The sequence below is a fragment of the Trichoplusia ni genome, chromosome 3, assembly GCF_003590095.1.
Source record: "Trichoplusia ni isolate ovarian cell line Hi5 chromosome 3, tn1, whole genome shotgun sequence".
NCBI lineage: Eukaryota > Metazoa > Arthropoda > Insecta > Lepidoptera > Noctuidae > Trichoplusia > Trichoplusia ni.
In genome coordinates, this window is record NC_039480.1 from 19,910,492 (window position 1) to 19,925,897 (window position 15,406).

Sequence of the window (15,406 nt, forward strand, 5' to 3'; positions counted from 1 at the left end):
CTAGCATCCAATGAGCTAGAAAAACGGTGCAGTATACAAGAACCCGTCGATGCCATGTCTTGCTATACCCCCTGCTGTGGCGGAAACAAGCCCCTGCCGAAAACGGCTTCGTGTCTTAGTAAGTCATATTGTCCAACACCGATTCCTCAAAAACAATCAACTGCAACGTGTCCTGGTTGCCCGGACACGCAGGAAAAAGATAAAACTATAGACGCAGCCTGCTCGATGGAGTCTTGCACAAGAGATACACCATCAAAAACAAATGATCACTGCCCAGAGAAATGTGAAGAAAGCGACGATGATACAGAGATTCAGTCTAGCATTTGTTGCAATCAACAGTTGAGAGCGATGCCCCCTGCAACACCAATCCCTTCACGAACCGGATCAGTAACCATCGCTAACAAATCTAGCCAAGTACTGTTAGCAAAGCTGAATAATAAAAACGACAAAAAAGATAAGAAAGGTAAAAAAGATGACAAAAAAAATAAAAATCAAAAAAAGGAAGAAAATGAGGCATGTTGTGATCATGAGAAATGCGTCGCGAATCAATCGTGTCCGTGCAGGTTTCCTCCGGCGTTTAAACAGTATTATAAGTGCACAGGCAAAATGAGCGGTAACTGCACGTGCGATGATAAGTGATCTCTCCATCCTGTAAATAACTTCGCATCCTTAATATTATACAAATATGTAAATACTATTTTTACTGCTTTAATTTCATTTATCTTCATCAATGGATCCAAGTTCTGTTTCAATTGAATTAGTTCTCTGGAAGTTGAAACAACGCTAGATTAAGGTTTAGCCTGCTCTGGGAGGGTTCCCCGTCACTCGATCTAACAGGCCAAGAAGGAGACGGGGGTATCGTCCTGCTCATCCGTCCTTATGAGGAGTGAGAGATGGGATCTTTGCACCCATCCCTTGACAAGTATTCCACAGGACTAGGGCCAGCTAGAGTCCAGTAGGGATATGGGGGTAGTAGGGTAAGGGTTATGGGGTGGTTTTAGTCGGTGAAAGTCCGGCTCTCCCCACACCTTGCCCTCGGCACGATGCGGATAGAATTTGTTTGCTTTTGGAACTTGGCTTGGGTAGGTATAGTGGTCTTCCCTCTGGGGGGGAGCGTGAGGGGCTTGCCGCAAGGCAGGCAGTCGCCGGTGGGGGGCTGGATGACATTGGCTTCCAGTCAGGCGAGTTCAGAGTGCCGCTGGGTCTTTTTAGCCACTACAGACCAGCCAAATTTCTATTATCAAAACCCACAATGCTCCCAAAGCTACTTCATCTTTAGGCGTATATAGACGTTCTGCCAAGACGTATAGCAGAGTGCAGGTGTTAAAAAAAAATGAACAAAATATCGTATCAAAGATTTATTTCTCCAAACTTTCAGAAAATAAAATCGTCAAGGGTAATTTTTTCTATCGTCTGGTGACAATAACTTCATTCTTCTTGACTTTGTTCGTCGCTGATACTACGGTGACACGTTTCTTTTTATACGTATGAGGAGGGTTCGCTGGCTTTGGCGTAGTGATCTTGCGAAGTGGAGGACGGGATTGATGAGATTGACGGGGGGGCTGACGGCGAGGGGTACGCGTGCCGGGACTACTGGCAGCTGGAAAAAGGATCAAAATTAAAAAATATTAAATATTAAGCAACATAAGACCCTGCTACCCGACCATTGGAGACTCAGCGCAACTTTGGACAGACCTCTTTGAATTTCGACACTTCGAAGCTAACATTTTCATGTATCAGACAAATATAGGTGTTGAGCTAGTACTCATAATACAAGCTTTGCTTAGTTTGAGACTTGATGGCGTTGTTTGAAAATTGTGGAGTACTACTAACACTTCTTTGGTCATTGGTTTTCGGGCAGGGTCAGTGGCGTTTTTATTAAAATCGAGACTCTCTTAACAAAATGGATGAATTTGTTATAACAAAGTTATTAAACAACAAACCTGAGTTTGGTGACCGCGGGGTGCTTTGACTGCTAGGAGTGAAGGTTTGCCGAGAAGTTCTCATGGACGATGCCGAGTCTGGTAACTCCAATTTAACTGAAATAAAACCTGACAGTTAAAGGCTTACTGGAGCTGCTAGCTTAATTTGAAATATGTAATTTTATGGGTAAAGTAAACAAAGTAGACTACATGGAGGGCAGTCGTATAGGTGACTACGCCAAACCCACTGTGTACGACGTGCCGCGGGTCAATCCCAGCTCCTGATAAGCGTTTGTGTTATCCATAACGCTTGTTCTGCTGGGTGCTTTTAAGCATGAATCTTGTAACTTTTTGAAACCCCCGCTACATAAACATTAAATGTCTTAGTGTGAGAGTCACATTTTTTTTTAGTCATCACTCGGCTGTTTAAGTTCAGTCAGTAAGTCTAACACTACAATCACCGAAGGAGAGCGAATCCACGAGGATTCGGACGGATCTAACCAGAAAAGCTCTGCGAATGTCCAGTTAAGCAGATAGTCCAGGGTAACGCAAGGTGTGGAAAATAGAAAGACAATAAATGTTCTCTCGGAGGTAGCACTGAGAGTGGTCGCGAAATTTGATCTCTGTGTTAAATAATTAGAAACAATAGTTAAAAGTATTTATTCACAAAGTTTTAAATGAAATTACACATTTAACACTCACTGCCTGCCGTTTCTGTGGTATCCAATTAATAGTTTAAAACCACAATAGTTTAAAAGCAATTATCATCATGGAAGCTCTACAGGGGTCAATGTCCGACATGATGAAAAGTTTTCATGACCGCATGTCCAAGTTCGAGGCGGAGTTGAAGCAGTCCCCAAATTCAGCCGCCACTTTGGCGGCAGACTTCGCAGCATTCAGGATGATGGTAACAGAAGTCCTCAGTTGCCTCCAAGGACAAATGGAGACACTCGCTCGAGACGTTGACTCGTTAGAGATGAGGGGTCGCCGAAAAATACTCCTCCTGCATGGTGTTCCTGAACACTCTAAAGAGGATACTGCCCAGGTGGTCGCTGGCGTGATGCTGGAGCACGTAAAAATTGCAGACTTCTCTGTTGCTGCCGTACGGAGGTGCCATAGGATGGGCCGCAATAACAACGGGAGCAAACCACGACCAATACTCCTCAAGTTAAGGGACGTGGAAGTTAGAGATAGGATTTGGTTCGAGAAGACGAAGTTGAAGGGTTCCGGCATCACTTTGTCAGAATTTCTGACGAAGACGCGGCACGACGCTTTCATGATGGCACGTGAGAAGTTCGGCATCTCCAACTGCTGGACACAGCGAGGCGAGGTGTTTGTACTGGGTGCCGACGGTACCAAGCGCCGGGTTCTCAGCACACGAGATGTTATTGCGATAGCTGATTCTCCAGAGGGCCCTGTCAAGCACGTCGCAACATCTCCAGCTTCTGTATCGCCCGCCATAGTCGCTGCTGCTGTACCACGAAAGAAGCGGGCTGTGGCAGTTAGGAAATAGTGGTTGCAGGTGTATTCCGAGTCCGCATGGCTGCTTCACGGTAACCTTTTACTTTGTCCGTATTCCATAACTTTAGTAATTCATTCATATTAGATTTTATTTCATGGCAAAACACGTAAAATTTGACAAAGTTTTCTCATTTACCTTTATTTTTATGCTTTAAAACTTATCGTTGAACGATTTTAACCGTTATTACGTTTTTCAATTAGTTTATGACAAGCACTATTTTCCCGTATCAACTGTCACCTATGTAATGTCTATGACAGTTATTTTGTCAATCTTGGCCTAACGGCTTTTGAGCTGCAGTTGCGTTCCATAGTCATTATATTTTACATATTAAGTTTAACAGTTTCGTGTTGCCGTGAGGCAGTCCTACCCTCTTTTTTAATTTAAACTATTGATATGTACATATTTCACTAGAATTGTAACACAGAACCGGCGGGTGGACTTTTTGTTTGGTTTTGTATATTTTATTTAGTTATTATAGTTATTCTACTATTAAATTTATTCATATTGTTTATGATATATATACATACAAATATAATTATATGTCCCTTGCTTACCCGATTAGTGACGATGAAACCTTTTTATCAGCTTCGAGTAATGATAGTTTTACTAGCATTCCGTCTTTAAGTGAAACCCTCGAGTCGCAGTTTTCTGGTGTTCCCGGGAATCTGAATGTAGTCCATATAAACGCACAGAGCATTCCGGCTCATTTCCATGATATGCTGGCAAGTTTGAATTGTAAGAATATCCATGCAATCCTTGTGTCCGAGTCTTGGCTGAAACCTTGCCTACCTTCCACTTCCTATTCCCTACCCGGGTATCAACTAATTAGAAATGATCGTACAAACGGTGTTGGTGGCGGTGTTGCCATATACCTTCGAGCACAAATTCCTTTCTCCATCGTCAGTATGTCAGCACAGCCACCCCCACTCAATGCTGGGGAGCATCTCTTTTTAGAAGTTACCCTCCATAGTGCAAAGGTTTTGCTTGGCGTTTATTACTGTCCTTCTTCGCGTGTCAATTTCTTTTCCTCTTTCGAAACTATCCTTGAAAACCTTACTCCTTCTTACAGTCATACCATCGTTATGGGTGACTTTAATACCTGCCTTATAAAAAATGATTCACGATCCTCTACTTTTAAGTCTACAACTCAATCGTGCAATATTTCAATTCTTCCACTTGGTGCCACCCATCATTTCCCGCACTCTGTTCCATCACTTCTTGATCTCATTCTGGTCTCTTCTAACGAGCATGTTGCTAAGCACGGCCAGTGTTCAGCTGATGCCTTCTCCTATCACGATCTTATATACCTTTCCTACAAAATCCGCCCTCCTAGAGCGAAACGTCCGATCCTGATGCGGCGTAACTTTGGTGGTATGGATTTGGACAACCTGCGTGATGATGCTGCTGGCATTGACTGGTCGCATCTGGTGGCTGCTGAGTCGATAGACGATAAACTGGAAATATTTAATGCAACTCTTATGACACTCTACGACCATCATGCTCCTGTGCGGCCGGTCAAAGTCAAGCATCTCCCAGCACCTTGGCTTACACAAGAAATAAAAAGCCTCCTAGAGAAGAAAGCTGTAGCCAAAAATAGGTTTAAGCGCAGGCCCAGTACATCGACTTGGGAAAAATACACGACCATCCGCAATCACTGTAATAAGGTGTGTAGAGATGCTCAACGCCGACACATTCATGCATCGGTCGAAAACAGCGAACCCGCAAAGGTTTGGAAGTTTCTTAGGACAATGGGAGTGGGAAAGTCGCGTCACGACGCAATCTCTAAGGATGTTGACCTTGAGTCATTAAATTTACACTTTAGCTCTCCGTCCCAATGTGATGGGGCTTCCAAGGCTATCACATTAAATGTTCTTTCGTCCCTTCCAACTCCCGACTACTCACAATTTTTCTTTGATCAATTCTCGGTTTGTGGTGTGAAGAAGAGCGTTTTATCAATTACTTCTAACGCTGTTGGAAGCGATTGCGTCAGCCGCAAAATGATACTCCCTATCCTGGACGAGATCCTTCCTGTAATAACCCATATCCTAAATTATTCCATTTCTGTTAGAGTCTTTCCAACTGCTTGGAAAGAGGCGCAAATTATTCCCCTACCCAAAAAACCCAATCCCGCTTCTTTCTCTGAATATCGTCCTATCTCCATTCTACCTTTCCTTTCCAAAGTTCTTGAGCGCCTTGTTCACGATCAAATAACCGCTTTCCTGCACAAGAACAACCTTCTAAATCCATTCCAGTCCGGATTTCGTCCAGGACATAGTACAGTAACTGCTCTAGTAAACATTGCGGATGACATTAGAGCGGCCATGGAGCGTAACAAGCTGACGATTCTTGCTTTGCTTGATTTCAGCAATGCCTTCAACACCGTCGATTTTGATATACTCCTTGGCATGCTGCGCTCTCTTAACATATCTCCAACGGCAGTTGATTGGTTTCAGAGTTACCTGTACGGCCGACGGCAACGTATATCCATTGAAGGTATAATCTCTTCATGGTGTGATACCCATGCTGGCGTACCACAGGGCGGTGTTCTCTCTCCGTTGCTGTTTTCTTTATTTATTAATAATATTTCGAAGGATCTTCTTTCATCTTACCACCTTTATGCAGATGATATGCAAATATACTCGCAGGTCACGCTGGACGAATTACCTCAAGGTTTAATTAAATTAAACGCCGATCTTGCACGAATTTCGGATTGGAGTGCAGCCCATGGGCTCATAGTTAACCCTGAGAAAACGCAAGCCATCGTTGTGGGCAGTTCCAGGCTTACCTCCCGAATTAATTGGTCGCAATTGCCCCAGATTATTTTCAACGGTGCTGTAGTACCAATTAGCCACACAGTCAGGAATCTGGGTATTTACATTGACCGAAATCTCACTTGGGGCCAACAGATTCGAGAGGTAGGTCAAAAATTGTTTCGCTCGGCTGGTTCGCTTAGGAGACTTCGTCACTTTCTACCAACTGCCACTAAAGTTGCACTTGCGGAATCCCTTTTGCTTCCCATCCTCGATTATGCTGATGTCAGCTATCTTGATATAAATGAGGCACAGCTAGATAAACTTGAGCGTCTTCAGAACTTTTGCATTAGGTTCATATTTGGTTTACGCAAATATGATCACGTGTCTGAATTTCGTCTGAAGCTCAAGTGGCTCCCTATTCGCCTTCGCCGGAATGCGCATATTCTTTCATTACTTTATAGTACTCTTTTTGGTCCTTCAACTCCCATTTACCTCAAAGAACGTTTCCAGTTCCTTAATGACACACATTCACGATGCCTGAGGTCATCGGAAAATTTGCGACTTAAGATGCCACCTCACTCCACAGGATTCTTCGATAGGTCTTTTACTGTGCAAGGTGTGCGCTTGTGGAACAAACTCCCTGCATCAATCAGAAAGGCTCAGACACTTAGCACCTTTAAAAAACTGGTAAAAGACCATCTCCTTTCTTTAAAGTCATCTTAAACACTGATTATCTGATTATTGTATGTATTCATTTTATTTCTTATTTCTATGTTATGTATGTTTATGTATACCTTTACATGTTTTTAACAATAGTGCACCACCTACCTCTGTACATACTGATATTTTTCCTGTCCATCCAAAGGTTGTCTGGAAGATATCGCTTTTAGCGATAAGACCGCCATTGTACCCTAACATTGTATGTATTAAGAATCACTGCTGTAATTCCATGGTGTACAATAAAGAATATTCTAATCTAATCTAATCTAATCTAATAAATTGGTAGTCCTGATCATTTGATAGGCTAAGTATATTTTTCTTCCAATAAAATATTTGCTGCGTTAAGAAATACGTTAGTCCAGTACATTAGGTGATGTATTGTACCTTTTTTTACCGGCGTATTTTTACGTCCAGATGCGTGTCTTGAGGGTTTCCCTGAAATATTAAATAATAGTTTTAGATAGTGACTGAAAATGTTATTGACAGTATGGAGACAGATGCTAAAATACATCGCGAAGTGCGCTGTAGTAAGCTTCCGAAACAGATGAGGTGGTTCTATGATTGTCATTAAGTAGTGTGGCCAAATGTCACTAGAAAAAAGGACTTATCACATCATTAAATCGTCACTTTGCGTAAAAGTTATCCACTCGAGGAATTATCAGCCAAGGTTGACCCAAATTCCGTTACCCGCCAACGCATTTGAACTTTCGCACCTCCTTTCACCACTTCCTTTAAACGTTGGACATCCTTGGTTTAAGGTAACGTATACAACGAACTTTTGTTTAGTAGTCAAACCATTAAAAATACCAACCTTGTACACAACCCATTATAATGCACTGGAAAGATCCTGATAGCCATACGTGGTTAAATCTTTTACTCTTAATTTGCTCTCGCAACTTACATCCTTGGCTATCGGTAAAATTTTCAAACACACTTGTTGTCAAAATCGTGGATTAATAAATTGTAAATGTCACCAAATTATGAATTTAACTAACCGCATATCCGTTCGAGCTGCGCCTTCAAAGGACGCAGCAACAAATTCACGGGATGTAGCTTGCTGTCATTTATAAAGCCATACCGTGTCATATCAATAGACGCCGTCTTTTTGTAACAAATCTTTTGGATAAAATTCTTCGTTTTAGCAGACATCGAACTGTTACGCGACAGAATTCGAGTATTTCTGAGTTTCCGCTTCCCATTCGTGTTACGGAAGTTAATCTCATACTTTTCTCTGTACATGCACGATGTCATTTTGTAATTTTATATAAGTTATTTATCTTTTGGTAATTTATTTTTTATATGAGGGTCGAGACATGCGTTTTTGGATGTCATCTTGATGTTCGATAGAGAAACTCCTTGAAAATTTGTGTTATAAACTCAAAGGTGCTCATGAACGGTAAATCTGAATAATTTATGATGCAATATTAAAGACAGATTTTGTTGTTTCTAAAATATCAAGAAATATAAATGTTCTTGATATTTATTTTATAACTTTTTCTTTAGGGCCACACTACGAAAAAAGGTTCGCATCAGAATTTGACATTTCTGCAATAGTGCCAACCAAAAAATTTTACACTTTTTCGGCTTGCAAGTTGCAACAATATTCTAAATAAATTTCGGAACGAACTCTTTGCAAACTGGTAGTCATTGTTTGAAAAGAAAATCTTTTATGGACAAATTTATAAATCTGTGTAGTTTTCTGTCCTCATAACCAATCTTGACTTTTTTATATCACAACTTGTTATACATAGTCACCACATATTTATATTATATTTAGTTTACCCTTCCTTGCTTGTTCAGTTTTTGCACGAAACAGAAAACTATTTTGACAGGTTTAATCGACTGATCCTGATGTGACAATTCGTTACTGAACTACCCATCAACTTCGTCCATTATTCAAAATTGTTGAAGATTTGAATGATAAAAAATATAATGTGTGCATTACACGAAGCTTTGACGCCAATTTCTTGGCTCGCTGGTCGCTGGAGGACTGAAGAAGGCCGCGGTACATATCCGAACATACCGGATTTTCAATATCATGACGATTTGGAATTCCTTTGCATCGGTACGTAAGTTAAAAAAAAAACACCAATTAAAAATCGAAGATAAAATATCCCGTTTACTTTTTCTTTATAAATTAATAAAACATTTGCTAAACATACAGTTAGGTCGACGTAATTTCTTATTTTCTTCGTTGGAATGACTTGGCAAGGAATGTAAATGTTATGTAAACAAAAAACCGGGTAGTTACTCAATATTGAATCAGTTGCTGCCAATTGTTAAAATTTGAATACTTTTTCTGAATGTTGAAGCAAAGGAATGATTTTCTTTTATGAATGGATATAAAATCATTTATATTATTAATATTTTCAACAGTAGATAATTAAATCCATGAGAGACAACCTAAACGCTTACTGCATTGGCTGGTTCCATGGGGCCCTGGACAGACAATTTTAAAGAATTTGGGGCAGGTTTTTACCTAGCACAGGGACACAGGGAGGTAGTTGGAAATCAATGAAATGCAAATAATGGGACTCAACTAAAAAATGATAAAAAAAACTTTGCTAATCAGGATCCAGAAATAACTAAAAATAACATTGCTTACTTCAAATTCCAGGTCAACCAATGTTCAACTTCAAATCAACGTCAACGCATCCTGAAAAGAAGACTCCAATGCATCAGGAACGAGGGTTTCTCCGCATTAAGCCTGGAACCAATGAGCTTGCTTTCGTAGTCAGCCACAACTTTGGCCTCACATCCCTCGAAGAGGGCCACTGTGACGTAGAAGCTAAACAAGTAACGCTTGAGACCGTGAGCCTAACGAGAATATCATTTGCAAAGCCTCCGTTTGTTAAAAAACTGAAGAGGGTTATAACGTTGGTAGCACCAGATACGTTGGAAGTTCTTCTCTGCATGGAGACCGACAGTACTCCCTTGACGGAACATTTGAAAGCTGTATACAAGAAAGTTGAGGAGTAGGTTATGTTCTAGAAAGTTCTATGTTCCAAATAAAATTATTATTTCCTAAGTATTTATTAATTTAACTACTAATTGCATTTTAAGTCTGATTTTTTCAAAGTAAACAATATTGCAAGGTGTTAATTGCTTTTATGCAATAAATAACCCATTTATTTTGTTGTTCATCGAAAGCAAGACTGTTAAAGACCAATGGTACATAAGGCCTACATAATATATTGTCTTCCATACTTTTTTAAGTGTTTTAACACTCGTATTTTTATCTACCTTAAATAAAACGAGTCGAAAACACAGTAAGAATCTTAACCTTTGCTTGAATATTCTTTTGTTTTAATTTATTTAGCTGTAGGTTTTCAAACGGGTGATATTTAGGTTATATTTAACTTTTGTCATATTGTGTTAAAACTATGTAAGTTTGAAAGTTCCTTTCTTTTATTAAACTATGTAAGTTTGAAAGTTCCTTTCATTTATTTATATGTATGTGACTAAGTTGTCATTACGTAATAAAATACTTTTTATTTATTGATGTATGGTTTTTATTGTTTTAAACCTAAAATATGTACTTATGGGAATAATATTGTACCAAAATTGAATTATCTGTATGGTGTAAGGCCTGGGGCCTAAATGTCGCAATTCAAAATTGAAAATGAATGGAAATTGCATTAACATAATGGACATACACAATGTGCTAACACAAAAATTGGGAAATTCAGTACAGGTGGAAAACTCAGTTAATTTAAAGAATTTTTAATCGTAAAATGTTAGAAGTATTCGAATAATTTTAATCTAATTTCCATTCATACATCAGTAATTTTATTATGTGTGGATGTATGGCAGAGCACATCGCCAGGGATTCTTATGACACTTAAAAATTTGATTTTAATTTATTTTGATTTTGTTTTTTTGAGTATCCTGTGATAACTGAGAAAATACCTAATTATCTTGGAGATAGGAAATTATATTTTTGTCAACACAATGGATTTACTTTCAATTTTAGATGCAACATTATTCAGAATATTTAGACGAATTACGAAATGAATGCATATAAACACGGAAGTTTGTAAGTGTTTGTTCACGCCCAAATGGCTGGACCGATTTCGTTGAAATATCGTAAAGAGGTAGCTGTCATTTAGCCAGCAGTTTTGGTTTGCCATAGTTTATGTGTTAATTTAAATGATCAGACTTCGAGAACGGTGGGTTATGTTTTTGTAGCTATAACCGACTCTAGATGGGTGAAACCGCGAGCAACAGCTGGTTGCAGCAGTTCGTATAATTTGTAGCTAGTAGTTTTGTTTTAGTTTTTTCTTCATGAGGCTAATCTCATACTTGACCTGAGTTTGACAACAAGCCTAACCAAGGGGTATCGTGTTACCCAGGCAACTGAATTGAGGAGGTCAGATAGGCAGTCGCTCCTTGTAAAACACTGTTACTTAGTTGAATCCGGTTAGACTAGAAGCCGACCCCAACATTTTTGAGTGAGGGATAGGATGATGATGATTTTAGTTTTCATACAATTGCTCGACAGTTATCAAAGTATTTTTATAATAACTATCGTGAGACAGATTCATTATTAAATGATGTAACGGTTTACTCACGCGTATTTATCGGGGTAGCCCGGTAGTCGAACTCGAACTCAGTTCGACTCGCGATCCCGCCGTGTCTGCTCATGATCAAGGACTCCGTTGGGTCCGAAACTAGTCGGGCTACCCCGATGAATACGCGTGAGTAAACCGTTACATCATTTAATAGTTATCAAAGTGTTTTGCAAAGTATTTTTCATCATCCAATTTTTACATCGCGGGTCTGCTGGTAGAGACTGCCTATTCAATAAGCTTGTACATATTTATCTTGTTTCTGTTTCTCCACTGTTTTGTGCTTACATTTAATATTTAAAAAATTAAAAACAACACAAGAATATGTGAAATGAATGTTTATTTATAATAATTACCCCTATCGCCCATTTTCTAGATAGCAACGATACAATAACAAAATTAAACTTAAAGTAATGCAAATGTTATAAATTACCTAAATATTCGAACGACAAATTGGACTATAAATTTAGAATCATCAAAATACATCAGCAACAATCATTAAGTAACAAATTTGTCAGATTCTTCCTACAAATACACAGAATTTTATTAACGTAAAAAATATGCATGTTTTTTTATATACACCTTGAAAGAAGACGGAAATAAAGAATGAGGAAAGAAATGTAAAAAGCTGTCAAATGAAAGCGTTAATTTTAAATTATTTTATTTATTGTTTGGAAGACTGTTCTTTTCCTCTGCCAAGGCATATACAAGTTATTTTATGAAATTAATTGAAATATTTGTTATTTACGCCTATAGTAATAGCAGTTTTGGCCCACGCGATTCCTTTATTTCTGCGGTTGGCAATACTCTTATGATAAAATCTTGTAAGTCTTTAAAGATCTTGTTTTGACAGAATGAACTTTTAAGATAAGGCAAAGAATAAAATAGTAGAGCCACTAGTTTCCAAGAGGTTCAAATCATTGAAATAAAACTATTTTAAACAGATTTCATAGTTTATTAAATATTTAATATTCTTTCATTTTAAACACTCGAAGATCAGAGCAGTTTGGAAACTTATTTATTATAATTATTGCTGGAATCTTAAGACTGTTTAATTATTTGCCTATCCCGTTGAATAACATTTAAATTGGTAGAATAAGGTAAATAGACACCGCGGGAATAGAATATAGACCAATTCCAAGAAAATTTGTTAAATAAGAAAGGTATACAAGGTAAAACCTCATTTTAATGAGACTGGTGATTCTGATAAAAAATAAGATTTTCTGATAGAAAATCTACCGACAAGATTTCAGGTCTACCAGTCCATTTCAAAATAATATTGCGTGTTTTCGGAAGAGATGCTTCCTATGCTACGTAATGCTCTGTCACGTTTCCAAAAACATAATATTATTTGAAGTTGTAATGGTATACATTCTGAACCACAACAGGGAGTTCCTTTAAGTTATCATACATTATAGAGTAATTTTATTAAATGATACAAAGGCTCACTCACGCTCATTTATCGAGATCGCTTGACTAGTTTAGCAGTATCGGGATCGTGAGCATAAACGACAACGAACCGTCGTATGAGCTCATGAAACTAGTCGGGCGATCCCGATGCGGACGCATGAGTAAACCATGTATCATCTGGACCAAGACTACTTCTTTTTTAATAATAATAATAAAATTTTATCCTTAAAAAGCTTTCGATTCCTATTCATCCCACGCAATCTACTCACCCTATTCAACCTAACGGTCTTAGAACAAATTTAATAGTTTTATTTCAATGGGAACATTTAAAAATTATCTCCGTAAAAAGGCTTGATTACATTCATACGTCACACTTCATATTCAGACGAAATAATGTGGTTTTCTCGCGACTATTCCATATTCTTGTAAGGCAGGAGCTAAATCCTCCATGGTCATAACGTATTTCTTTTCTTTCGGACCTTTCTGGTTCTTGGAACTTTGCGTAATCTGGCTCGTTGTCCGCATCTTGCAGTGTTGGAGTGCATCGTTGGCTATGTCCGAGAGGAACTTCTGTGATGCTAGCGCTATGAGGCGGATCAACCTGGAATCATTTGATATGTAGCTTTAGTGACAGATTTTTGGTAAATTTAAATAGTTGTTATGGCTGAAATGGTAGTGGCGATGGAATTCTCATTTAGATTAAGTTTAAAAAGAGAGAAACTATATAATTTCGACGACCTCCGTGGTTGAGTGGCGTGAGCACCGGTTCCAAGGTGTCGCTAGCTCTGAGGTCCCGGGTTCGATCCCCGGTCGGGTCAATGTAAAAAATCACGATTTTACATTGTCTCGGGTCTGGGTGTTTGTGGTACCTTCGTTGTATCAGAATTCCATAACACAAGTTCTTTAGCAACTTACTTTGGGTTCAGAACAATGTATGTGATGTTGTCCGCATTTATTTATTTATAATAACAATAACAAGAATTTTATCAAATAATTAAAGTATGTTGTTTAAATAAATTATCATTAAGAATTTTATGAGCTTTTTGCCTTGATTGCAACAATATAATGCCTGTTAACCAAGAATAATCTTGGTTATTAGGTTCTGGCAATAAAATGGCATTTGAAGCTACAGTAATATTTCACAGCACATGCAATGATGTTCAATCAGAAACTAAAATAGAAATGAGAAAAGAGCTTTATTTCAAAATCTTATTATTATCCAACAAAACAATAGTTATAGTCCTTGTAATTCATTTACCTGTGTCAGTGCATGTTTATACATTGACCCTACTGAAATCTGTTAATGTGAAAATATATTGATCAAACAATGTTGCAAAATAATTTATTTTTGTTTGTAAGATTTTCCCTTGTCTATTACATTCAATTTTCTTGATAGGTTAGGCAAAGAGTAGTTATAAACAATTTTATAAGTACCTCAATACTTATAGTTTGACACAAGATTGATAATTTAGTCATACTTATTCTACAAAAATAATTAGATTAATCTACTCTAAAAATTGTGTGTGGGTTCACAATTAACAAATACTTTTATTTGGTTTCTAACTATAGGCAATAATGGAAAGGGACAATTTATGATAAAATAAATACTTAAGTATGACTGCCTAATAAGTGAGGGAGCAAAGTACAAACTTAGAGTCAACCTCTTCAGAGTTATTACTTACAAATACTCCTTGCACCCACTCCAAGACTTGTTGTGTGGGTTTTAAAAGACAACAAAGACCTTCAAAAATCACATCGTTTTGAGTTCTTTTCTGGTGTTTTTAGTATCTGTAGATAATGTATGAGTAATAAAGACGGAAATACAGTTACCTAGGGTCCTGGGATTCGAAGCCAGACATATTCAAGTAGTGTGCAACCACGGAATCTGGGATTGAAGTGTTGTAGTTCTCGAGTTGTAGGAGGAAGTCGCTAAGAGCATGGCCAGCGCCAGTGTCGTCGTCCATCGCGACAGACGGTGAGCCCATGCGACTCATCTGCATGGCGCTGTCAACATTAACATCGGACTAATTATAAAATAAACAAAAACCAAACTTCAGGGATACACTTTTTACTTACTCAACACAGATAATGTAGAAAAATTCTACAGTTCAATGTCATTGGGGAAGGAGGTTGGTTAACCTGATCACGTTTTGTTACTAGACAAAACTCTTCTAAAATATTTCCTGATATAAAAGTAAAATTATTTGTAAAATACCATTATTATTAATGAACAGTAACTTTTTTGATATTTTCAAGTTATTGTAAGGGGAAATTAGGCAAAAGGGCAGGAAATATGACCCTTTTATAAGCAAAAAAAGTAAAATCTAGAGCTATAACTAAACGCAAAATGTGCACGTCATTCATGGGTTTCCATCCTTCAGTATTTTCCCCGAAATATGTATTTTATATTCATTTGTGGGTAATAAATGTAAATTGTTAATTCTGTAAATCTTCAAAAAATAGAAGATGTTGAATAAATTCGAGTAAAGATTGAGTTCAAAAAAATGTATT

The 15,406-nt window shown here is 38.0% G+C and overlaps 3 protein-coding genes across 4 annotated transcripts; 1 reads left to right on the forward strand and 2 right to left on the reverse strand.

Moving 5' to 3' along the window:
• Positions 1–1,343: 1,343 nt before the first annotated feature.
• LOC113492333 lies at positions 1,344–8,309 on the reverse strand. Of its 2 annotated transcripts, XM_026869797.1 has the most exons (5): positions 7,913–8,309; positions 7,729–7,826; positions 7,302–7,352; positions 1,944–2,039; positions 1,344–1,600 (listed from the first exon to the last, which is right to left on the reverse strand). In XM_026869797.1, exons 1-5 carry the CDS (start codon positions 7,915–7,917, stop codon positions 1,407–1,409), a joined length of 444 nt encoding a protein of 147 aa, XP_026725598.1. In that variant the 5' UTR covers positions 7,918–8,309; the 3' UTR covers positions 1,344–1,406. The 2 variants fall into 2 exon arrangements, with proteins under 2 accessions (XP_026725598.1, XP_026725597.1); XM_026869796.1 differs by lacking the exon at positions 7,729–7,826.
• Positions 8,310–8,749: 440 nt separating this feature from the next.
• On the forward strand, positions 8,750–9,962 carry LOC113492334 (THAP domain-containing protein 4-like). The gene is made up of 2 exons (XM_026869798.1): positions 8,750–8,982; positions 9,535–9,962. The coding sequence occupies exons 1-2, from the start codon at positions 8,835–8,837 to the stop codon at positions 9,894–9,896; spliced, it is 510 nt and encodes a 169-aa protein (XP_026725599.1). The 5' UTR covers positions 8,750–8,834; the 3' UTR covers positions 9,897–9,962.
• Positions 9,963–11,806: 1,844 nt separating this feature from the next.
• On the reverse strand, positions 11,807–14,988 carry LOC113492336 (transcription initiation factor TFIID subunit 10-like). Its single transcript, XM_026869800.1, has 3 exons — positions 14,972–14,988; positions 14,726–14,899; positions 11,807–13,496 (listed from the first exon to the last, which is right to left on the reverse strand). The coding sequence occupies exons 2-3, from the start codon at positions 14,893–14,895 to the stop codon at positions 13,277–13,279; spliced, it is 390 nt and encodes a 129-aa protein (XP_026725601.1). The 5' UTR covers positions 14,896–14,899; positions 14,972–14,988; the 3' UTR covers positions 11,807–13,276.
• Between the last annotated feature and the right edge of the window lie 418 nt (positions 14,989–15,406).